This window comes from Bidens hawaiensis, unplaced genomic scaffold, assembly GCF_021521415.1.
Source record: "Bidens hawaiensis isolate Kalapana, Puna unplaced genomic scaffold, B.hawaiensis_p1.1 tig00012385_1, whole genome shotgun sequence".
Classification (NCBI taxonomy): domain Eukaryota; kingdom Viridiplantae; phylum Streptophyta; class Magnoliopsida; order Asterales; family Asteraceae; genus Bidens; species Bidens hawaiensis.
This window is the reverse complement of record NW_027492011.1, coordinates 147,344-158,926: the sequence shown is the minus strand read 5'-3', so window position 1 is coordinate 158,926 and position 11,583 is coordinate 147,344. Positions and strand designations below refer to the sequence as shown.

Genomic DNA, 11,583 nt, shown 5'->3' with positions numbered 1-11,583 from the left:
CGGTTCGGGAACATGGAATAGGATCGCAATTCGCTAGCTGCCTAAAATTCAGTACGAGAGGGGGTAGGCTCATCTCGGATCGCTCTCGTACGATGTACCATATAATGTGGTACGATGTACCAATTAAACTTGTATTTTTATGTGTATTTTTTAAAATATATGCACATTATAAATAGTTCAGGGTCAATTTTAATGAAAACTACATCTTCAAGGATGAAAAATTTAATTTATGTTAAACTTTAACATTACAAAACTCTGCAACCCTAATTTCAGCCGCCATTGTGAAGAGCATCATCTAAGCAACCCAGATTATGGAAATCTAAAAGTAACTTTCCAAAATCCGTTCGATGTTCCCATGAAGTCGGGTCGTGTTTCAAATTTATCCGGTTCACGATCCAGAGAGCATCAGATACAATTGAAACGGATATCGGGAACGCCGGTTTTAATGCCGGAATCGCGATCCAAGGCGTTCCGAGATCATGTTCGTACCGTGTTTCAGAACGCACGATCCGAAAAGGAAATCGTGGCAAGTTTCACGATCCATGTGACTATGGCCATAACAATGACCAAACGAAACTGGATAAAAACAGAGGCATACACAGCTAGGGGTGTGCATGGGTCGGTTTGGGGCGGTTTTGAGCCAAACCCATAACCATAACCGATATGTCGGTTAATGGATAACCATAACCATAACCGACCCGTTATGGCGGTTATGGTTAATCGTAACCAAAAAAATGTAATTTAGCTTAAAAGTTTGGTACCAATTATTACAAAAAAACAACATGACATAATCTAACAAAGTATATAGTCGTTAATATTAATATCAAATATTCAAAAAATAAGAATGACATTATATAATCCAACAATGAAATTCAACTTAATTTGATAAAAATCGTTGAACCAAAAACATCAAAATGATATAATCCAACAACGTGCTTGGTGGAAGTTAATCTAAAGCATATTGTTTGTTAAATAAATGGGTCGGTTCGGTTATGGTGGTTTTGGAATTATCTTTAACCAAAACCGACCCGTATTTGACGGTTTTAAAATTTCATTAAACCGACCCACTGGTTATGTCGGTTATCGGTTAAAATCGGTTTGGTTAAGTCGGTTATGGCTCGGTTAAACGGTTATGACGGTTAAGTTGCTCACCCCTATACACAGAAATGGCACGGGACTGAAGTTAATGACTGTTGTACTGAACTCTGTATAACTTTGTTAAACAATCAATCTAACTTTGATTATCAAAAAACTGAAACTTCAAACTAAAATAGTATAACCTGACAACACAGGGCACTCATTCTCGGTCTATGTAATCGGTCTCTTTTGATTTGACAATCCGTTCTCTGCAAACTAGGATTTTGATTCAAAAGAACTCGTTCTTTGTTGTAGAAAATTGTTATCTACAAACAAAACAAATCCCACTAGTCAAACCACCCGGCTAAACTACCCGATAAATATGCCAACCAATCAATACCCGAACCAATAATCGACCATCGATTAACTCCTGTTATCACACCTGAAAAAAACAAAAAACCAAAAACCTGTGAACCAACCTAAAATAAATCGAACACAAAACCTGGTTTAACAACAAGCAAACTGATCAAAAACACAACCTTAGTCCGCTTAATCACTTAAGAGTTGGCAACGACCTTTTATTCGGACTTCTGATTTGATAAAATCTATTCATGAATGGCGACTGTATTTTTGACTCTTGATTGAACGATATTAATTTATAATATCTTGGTAGTGGCAGTAAGTTTTACTCATAGCCACAAATCAAGAATAAATAACAAATATTGCAAATTGCAATATATATTATGTTCCTTTGGTTTTGATGTAAACAGAACCTGACGCTTCTTATGATCAGACGACTGGGTTGATTGCCGGCTGCCAAAATGAAACCCTAATTCGATCCCACTCTCCTCTCGCGATCGTGTTCTTCATGTGTAACGAACCTAGCTCTTGATACCACTTGTTAGGATCTTGGACACACACAAACACGTATAATATTGCAAGATAAAAATAGACGAAGCTGAACACGCGAGATTTACTTAGTTCAGTCTAAACTGACCTACACGTCCACCGGCTGCAACAAGAGTATATTATTATTGCTACTACATCGTGATGAATTACAAGTACAACAATTACATCATTTAGAGACTAGTTAGGGTTTCTAGCTTAGGGTACAAGATAACATAAACGGACCCTATATAAGGCCGACCCAATACCTCCAATGTCTTCCATCTTTATAAAACCCATTTAATCTGTCTTCAAGTAAACCGGACCTAACCCGAGCCCTAGCCTCCACAAACCCAACAGCCTTTCCGTGCTCTACAATATCTCACTATTACTCGACCAAATATTTCTTATACGGTTCAACAAATTTGTCTTTTCATGCATCCCCAAGAGAACCACATTTTCAATTTATTAAATGAATGCTTCGTTATATCAAAGGCAACTTATCTCAGGGCCTCTTCATATTTCTCTGTCCATCCGTAAAGCTTACGGTTTATTCGAATGCAGGTTGGGGCAGGTTTCCCGATGTGTGGGCATGGGTAGTCGTGCCAGAAGTTTTTGGAGAACTAGCACTTATTTGGGATTTTTCTAATGTTAATGTCTTTTTATCTGTTGGATTTGCTTCTTAGAATTATAAAAATTGGGATGGGATCCTGTAGAAATAAAAATAACATACTAAACATACACATAACTAGAGTAATTACCGTTTTAAACTAGAGTAGTTATGTTACAAAAATTAAAATAGCGTAATAATAATTACTCTAGTTTAAAAGTTATAGAGTAATAATAATTGCTACAATGTTAACATAATTACTTTAGTTATATGTCCACTTCTCATGATAAAATTAATTTGTATTTGATTCAAATCCTATAAATATTTACCAGTGTGTCGTTTTCGTTTAAAGAAAAAGAAAACAACTTGCACACATAAAATCCCGTTGCAAAGTGCGAACAACCTACTAGTTTCATTTCTATATATTTTATTCGTGACTATGTAGTTATTGTTTGCCTATTTCAGGAATATGGAGTTCGTAACTCCAATTATTACTCCCATTGTTGAATCTTTGATGGTACCTGTTAAGAAGCACCTGGGCTTCTTCTCCTCCTCCACAAAATATGTTACAAACCTGAGTGAAAGGTTGCAAAACTTAAATGAAACAAAACATGAGATTAAAGAGAAGAAGAATGATGCTACAAGAAATGATCGCCTTATACCAGACCGTATTATTCAATGATGTATTGGAATTACTTGAAGCGGATAATGAGACCCAAATGCTGGGTCTCTGGGGGATGGGAGGTGTCGGCAAGACCACAATGATGGAAGATATAGAGAAGGTTGTGAAGAAGAGGAGAATGTTTAAATGGGTTGTGAGGAAGACTATTGGGACAAAATATGAACCAATTGCTACTCAAAAAGCTATTGCAAAACAAGTGGGTGTAACTCTAGGGGAAGAAGATATTGAGGAAAACGCTATTCGTCTTGGGAACAGTTTTGAGGGCATGTCAAAAAATGGCGAAAAGATTTTGGTGATACTAGATGACGTTTGGGAGGAGATCAAACTCAAAGACATTGGACTCACAAGTCATTTTCCAAAAGGCTTCAAGTTGCTAGTCACGTCACGGAATGAAAAGGGTCTCACTAAGATGAACGCTGAAACTAAGGCAAAAGTTTTCAAAATGGTTGGTATAGAAGAAGCAGAAGCAAACTCTTTTTTCTGGGAAACCGTAGGACTTTCGGATGCGGATGGTGAGCTTCGCAAGATAGGAGAAGATATTTTAAAGAAGTGTGGTGGGTTGCCTATCGCCATAAAAACCATCGCAAAGGCTCTTAAAAATGAAGAAAAGGATGCATGGGAAGTTGCTCAGAAGAATTTACAACACCATAACCTTAAAGATATTGATGACCTTGATGGCGTTGCGTATACAGTTTTTCATATAAGCTACGAGTATCTTAAAAAGGATGACGATAAAGCAATTTTTGTTCTTTGTGGCTTATTTCAAGATGACTTTGATATTCCTCTCGAGGAGTTAGTGAGGTTTGGATGGGGTTTGCAGTTATTTATGAAAGCATGTAGTTTAGATGAAGCAAGAAAACGAACCAAGACGTCTATTCATAACCTTATACGTGCAAATTTGTTGACCGAAAGTTATACCATAGAATGTGTTAGAATGCATGATCTTGCGCGTGCTTTTGTTTTGGATGATATTTCAAAATTCAAGCAAGCTTCCATTGTTAATCCCAGTGACATGTCCAAATGGCCTACTCAAGATACACGGGAATCTTGTGAAAGAATTTTATTAACATGCAAAGGCATGTCTGAGTTTCCTGAAGATTTTTATTTCCCAAACGTGTTACTTTTGAAAATAATGGATGGGGATAGGCTACTCAAATTACCTGAAGATTTTCATAAACGAATGGAAAAGCTTAAAGTCATAGCATATGACAAAATGCAGAATCCATTGTTTCTAGCTTCACTTCAATGCTCTAGCAGCCTTCCTTGATTCATGCTCTGTGGTGGATAATGATCTCTCTTTTCTTGGAAAACTTGTTAACTTGGAAGTACTCAGCCTTGCTCACTGTAACATCCGAAAACTAGTGTCTACAATAGGGAAGCTAAAAAGGTTGAAATTACTTGATTTGACCGGATGTGTTAACCTTTGTATTGATGATGGTGTCTTAAAAAATTTAAGAAAACTTGAAGAGCTTTATATGAGAGCTTCTGAAAAGAAACCTATTAGGTTCACTGATGCCAACTGTGACGAGTTAAAGGTGCTTTCAGAGAAACTTATTGCATTAGAGTTTGAATTCTTTGAGAATATTCTTCAGCCGAAAAATCTGTCATTTAAGAAACTCCAAAGATTTAGGATATCAATGGGTTGTTCACTAAATGTGGAAACTAAATCTAATGACGACAGATATTCCTTTAAGAATACATTAAATCTTACGAGTAACAGAAGCGATATCTTGGATTGCAAGATTAATGAGTTGTTTTCTAAAACAGATGAGCTTCATTTAAGTGTGAAAGACATGATATATGTTGAAGATATAATGTCTCCTAAAAATTCCTCATTTTCCCAGTTAAAAGTCCTCCATGTTTCCAATTGTCTAGACTTAACACACCTCTTCACAATTCCCGTGGCAAATAGTTTGAAGCTACTTGAGAGCCTTACGGTTTCCTCATGTCCTGCTTTAAAATCGCTTGTAAGTTTGTCTAATGGTGTGAAAGTAATGGAGCTACCAGAATTGGTGGAGTTGAAGCTTTATGGCCTTCCTAGTTTTACAAGCATCATTCCGGAGTATGATATTTCTGTGACGCAACCATTATTTAACAAAGAGGTAATTACATTTATATTCTATATCATAAATTATATTTTCAATTTGTTCTATCGATTTAAAAAGTTTTAAAAATAAACCTACTTTGTTGTTTATGTACACAACAAACTATGTTTGATTTAGTTAGAACTTGTAGTGTTTGGTTGTATTGAGATCTTAACTGATCCAAAATGTTTAAACTTTATCTTGGTGCAGGTTGTGTTTCCAAAGTTGTCGAAATTGACAGTTGATCGATTGAAGAAGTTGAAGAAGATATGGGATGATGATATTACTAGTGGCGAGGAAGATAATGTTTCCATGTTAAGAGAGATTGAAGTGGCTCGTTGTGAACCTTTTTCCAAGGAATCCAATGCGATTACTGTCTCATTTAGAAGAGATTAAAGTCAAAAGATGTAGTACAATTGAAGTGTTATTTAACATAGACTTGAGTAAAACCGAGCAACATAGAAACACGAGCAGCTTAAGAAGGATACACTGTGAGAACCTAGAGGAGCTAACAGAGGTGTGGAGGATAAATGAAGAAAATAATTTGGGGGACCTTATTCGTGACTTTAAAGCCGTTGAATCTATAGATATCAGAGTGTGTAAGAAGTTTAGAAATGTATTTGCACCTACGACAGCCAACTTTGATACTGGATCAATTATGGAGATATTTATTCTGTTTTATAACAATGATGCAAAGGTATGTATAAAAGGAAAGAAATATGAAAAAACTACTAGATTTATTTAGTTATTTACTAGATTGAACGTGGAGCAAGGGCATTTGTAGGCAAAGACTTTTAGTTTGTTTAGTTCTCTCTTTCAAATCCTGAGAACAATATAAAAAGGTGGTGTCCGGCCCACCTGATCAGATTATATTGTCATAACTGGGGCTACACTAACTTTTAAGTTTGGTTTGGGCGTTCCAAAAAACCATACCGCCGTCTGCCATTTGATAGACGTTGTGCCGTCACAAGAGCATAACTCTCGGGCATAACACAAAGTCGTCTTTGAAGGAGGGCAGGGTGGTAGACGGCCCTGGCCCGATCACCCGGTAGGCCCAACTTTTTTATAAAATAGTATATATTTGTATGCAAAAAAAATTTATTTTTAATATTTGAACACAATTATTTAACTCATTTAAGTCTACTTTTATAAATAAAAAAAAGTGTAATATCCAAATCATAAACTGATAAACCCATTTAAAAATTTAGTTATTTAAAACCAATACAAAAAAACCCTTTTACTTAAAAATTTTGCCTTCAGCCCAAAAGTTTCTAAGGAGCAGGGCCGTAGGGCCGATCACCCGCTAGCCCCAATTTTTTCATAAAAAATATATATTTGTATGCAAAAAAATTTTGTTGTTAATATTTGAACACAATTATTCAACTCATTTGAGTCTATTTTTATAAATAAAAAAATTGCAATATTCAAATCATAAACTAGTAAACCCTTTTAAAAATTTAATTATTTAAAACCAACAAAAAACCCTTTTACTTGAGGGGAAAAAAATTCGCCTTTGGCCCAAAAGTTTTTAAGGCGGCCCCGGCCCGATCACCCGGTAGGCCCAATTTTTTTTATCAAAATATATATATATTTGTATGTAAAATTTTTTATTTTTAATATTTAAACACAATTATTCAACTCATTTAATCTATTTTTATAAATAAAAAAATTTGCAATATCCAAATCATAAACTAGTAAACCCATTTAAAAATTAAAACCAACAAAAAACCCTTTTACTTAAGGGCAAAAAAAAAATTCTCCTTTGGCCCAAAAGTTTTTAAGGATTCTCGGAGACGGCTTGTCATAACACATGGTTGGACGAAAATCTCGGTGGGCTCAGGATTCAACTGACAACCTCGCAAAGCCTAGCTCGAATCCTTCATTGTCTTAATACACCAAAAGTGGGATCAAACTTGGGCCTTCACCGAAAAACCCAAACCTCCTACTACTAGTCCCCAAGCGGTGGATTACTAGAAATATGAAATAAGTACTCTCTGTTTGTTAGACATTTACGGTTATGAAATTAGTTATTTTGGGTTTAGTAGCAAAGTATACTTCTAGGACAGAAGTAATCATAGATAACTGTTACATGTTTGTTAAATCCATTTTGTAAAAAAAATATATAAAAATGAATACTTGTTTGAGTCTTTCACTTTTGCTGTCATTCAAACCTTGATATAAGTATAAAAAAAAAATTAGAAATATTTATTTATTTGTTTATTACTAATTTCACAAGTTGTTGCTTATAATGTGCAGATTACAGATATTACTAATTTCACACACACTTTTCATCTCCTTCGTCAGATTATTTTTATAGGACTTCGTCAGATTATTTTCGTCAGATACACATGTCACCAATTATTGCCTGACCTCGTAATCAGTGTCGCCGCCCAACGAGTGTCGCCTGTTGGTTCAAGCCCAAGTTAACACACACACAAACACACGTATATGTATATAGTAACTAGTATGTGAAGATATAATATGAAAGAAGAAGATAATATGCAGAAACAAAAGATGGGTGAAAGTTTGTTGTGTATTATATCAGAGAGTTTACTTCATTCATTAAACAAATAGGCTATATATAGCCTTATAAATAACCAAAGTAGGAAACAAAAAACAATAAAATACTAAACTTTATCAACTACTTGCATGAAAACAAGAACTAAAATACAAGTTGGAAAACCCACGTCCAACTTTCACTACTCCTTGAAACTTGGTCAGCAACACATAAATCGGTCAACACAAGACTCAATCAATAATATGACCCGTTTGCTATTCAGTGACCCATGTAAACAAAATCGGTACCAGACTTGACTCGTACTCGACCCATAACATCAAGATTAAACCCAACATCGCCACATGGAGACGAAGTGTTGCCGGATGAATCGACAGTGTCGCCGTACCTGTTTTCATCTATGCTTATTACACAAAGAAGTTAACACATAGCATGTTGTGTATTGCATGATTTTAACATTGACTTTTGTTTACCGCAGTCAGGTGTTATTCCATCTTATGCAGCAACACAAATGCATAACGTTCAAGAGCTAACTATATATAATTGCGGATCATTGGTGTTTGAAAGTAAAGAGATCAACAATATTAATGAATGTACTAGCAGTAACTTTGACCAAGGAAGCCTCCCATTGACAAGACCCAACAATATTAATATATACTATGCGTCATGACCTAACCAACCTCAAGAAGTTGTTAATTATTAGTTGTGACCTATTGGAATATGTTTTCACATTTTCCACACTTGAAAGCCTTAAGAACCTCAAACATCTGTATGTATTTAATTGCGAGTCATTGAAAGTGATTGTGAGGGAAGAAAATAGCGAGGAATCATCTAAGGTAGTCTTACCTCGTTTAAAATCAATTGAACTAATTGGTTTGCCAAAGCTTGAAGGTTTCTTCTTGGGGAGGAATGTTGACTTCGAGTGGCCATCATTAGATTACGTTGAGATGAGTCGTTGCCCCCAAATGATGGTGTTCACAAATGGTGTGTCAACAGCTCCAAATCTCAAGTACATACACACAAGGCTAGGCAAACATAATCTTGAATGTGGCCTTAACTTTCATCAGGTACGTTTTTATATTTTCTTTCCTTTTATTTTATCTGTCTTAAACACGTCATTTTGTGATTTTAAAACTATAAACAGTTTTTTATATTAGAGGTGGCAATATGGATGGATCGGATTGGTTTGGGTGAGTGGTTAGAATGGGTATGGCCAGGATGAACCATTTAAAAAAAGGTTATGATGGGTAGAGTCCAAGATGGAAAACCAATTTTTATTGTATTGTTTTGGTTGGTTTTCTCAGTTTTCCTTTTTTTTTCCGTTTTGATCGGTTTCGTTTCAGTTTCGACATTTTTTCAGCTTTTTTGTTATGTTTTCGTCGGTTTTTTGGTTGTTTTCGGTTTTGTTTGGTTTCGGATTTTGACCTTTTTAGGTTTTTTGTTTCATTTTAGTCGGTTTTTTCGTTCCGCTAGGTTTTCTGTTATTTGTTTCGTTTTGGTCAGTTTTTTCTTCATCTCGTTTCAGTTTGGTTTTAGTTTTTTGTGTTTCGTTTTGATTCGGTTTCAACTTTTTTCGGTTTTGGTCGGTGTTTTTCGGTTTCGTAACGGTCTTTTGTTTAGTTTTGGTCAGTTTCGGTTCAGTTTTGACTATTTTTTTTATAAAAAAAAAAACCCGAGGCCTTGGCAAACAACAAAAAGGTACAATTTGGTGATTTCCACCAGAACACCCAATCTGTCAAGATTTTCACCAATACTTGATCGATGTTGATAGGTCAATAAAAACATTTGTAAATTACCTTTACTAGCTAGGGCAAGTAAGGTGTCGAATCCACAGGGAATTGGTGGAAAGTGCAAGTGAAACTCAAATTTTATTATAAAAATAATTAAAGTGGACAGACGATGTCAAGCGGTTTAGTTGATTAGTTTGTAAACAATGATATAAAAAATAACCAAACTCTAGGGTTCGGGTTTTGCAGCAAGTTAAGGAACTGATAAACTTCTTTGGACGGTTTCTTATAAATATGTAAATCAAAAGACTTAACGATTGACTGTGTTGATCGTCAGGACTGAATCCGAACAATTGACACGACTTAATGAAAATATATTTGATAATCGGTTTTACTTGTTGAAACACAAAATCAATAATATAGTTAACGATAAACGGGTCAATGACGAAAGAACTTAATCCTAATTGCTGATGACCACAAATCAATTAACTGACAAAAGATTAAGTAATCAATTAATAAAAACCATTCAAGCACATAAGCAAACACAAAGAATTGATTCGAATGATTAATCAATTACAAATCCAAAGTTAAAGTATAGAATAACAAAACCTAACACGCAACTCAACCCTACACCCGGAGATGGTTATGAAGCCTTTAGCCTAGCATCTCAATCTTCATACTCTTGATTATAATGTTGGGGAAGATGTTCCTGGATCAATCTTGTGATTAGGAGGTGTTATGGTGGTGTAAGATGGCCTCCAAGAAGTCAAAAAACGGTTGGAATCCTCCTCCTCATGATTTAGGGTTTTATGCTTTATATAGCAGTTGGGCCCATGCTTTAAATCTGAATTTCGCGTATCAGCGTAAGCTACTCTGACCCCTGCGTAGCTTACTCTGGATGGAAATCTCTTACTCTGAATCTGACTGCCTTACTCTGAGTCGATTTGGCATCCAGAGTAGGTTACTCTGATCCCGGAGCAGCTTACTCAGGGAGCTGAATTACAACTAACTTGTTTCTTTTCATTTCCAGCACTTGTGTATTGGCTCCGATCTTCCCTAGACTTCAAATCATGCTCGTAAATGTCTCCAAATAGTATCTTTTAAGCTCCGTTAAGCTCCGCACATCTGTAGACATAAAACCTATCAAAGTATTTGTGTTTGATACATATAAACAAGTAAAACACACAATATAAACACTATAAACACGTTCTTTTACCCACACATCAATACTTTCAAATTGCCAAAAAGTTTAGAAAATGATACACTTCGTACTCCACTTCATGAGTATTATCCCAATGTAAACATGCACATAACCTCTTTTAATTTTTAGCTACCTCCGCCACAGTAGTGACTTTACTAAGAGGCCAGGAAAGATCAGTGCTTAACTTGGAAAATAATGTAGCATGACCACATAGGTTGACTTTATCTGATTCAAACTAGTTGACTTTGCCAGTTGAAGCAGCTTTGACTTTTGAAGATTGACCAGCAATCATTAAATAGTTTATGATTCTGTTGTTGACTTTTCTGAATTTGGGTTTGTCAGAATTTAGATATTTTGAATTTCTAAGTTGACTATCATATGAATTGTTGACTTTATGCTTCAAAGACATAGCAAAATACCAAAAATACCCTTGATCACCAAACTAACAATATTCCTTAGTATTCATGCGTTGACTACACCAGGAAATTTTACTTTGATTTTTCAGTTGCTTTCGTGTATACCATCCATTTTTATGAGTCTTTACGACCAAAATACCCCTGAGTATGAAAGTAAGAAAAAAAAACAGCATAAAACTCAGGTTTCTTGACCCGGAATAAGTTTGATCCTCTTCCATATTGGTTTTAGTCCAATTTAAGCTACATAGATAGTTGCTTTCCACCGTAAGACAAATATTTGTGACTTGCAATATCAAATTACGAAACGCGTTATATATTAATAGTTAAGTTAATAATTAAAGTGAGTGGGAAATCCGGATACGAGACGAGAGCTTCGGTACGCGCGT

The 11,583-nt window shown here is 35.3% G+C and overlaps 1 protein-coding gene across 1 annotated transcript; it reads left to right on the top strand.

Annotated features, from left to right (window-relative positions):
• Positions 1–3,183: 3,183 nt before the first annotated feature.
• LOC143540893 (disease resistance protein At4g27190-like) lies at positions 3,184–4,521 on the top strand. Its single transcript, XM_077033855.1, has one exon. It carries the CDS (start codon positions 3,184–3,186, stop codon positions 4,519–4,521), a length of 1,338 nt encoding a protein of 445 aa, XP_076889970.1.
• Positions 4,522–11,583: the final 7,062 nt, after the last annotated feature.

Excerpts from the sequence above, each read along its gene's own strand:
- LOC143540893 (XM_077033855.1), top strand. The coding sequence starts at position 3,184 with ATGAGATTAAAGAGAAGAAGAATGATGCTACAAGAAATGATCGCCTTA.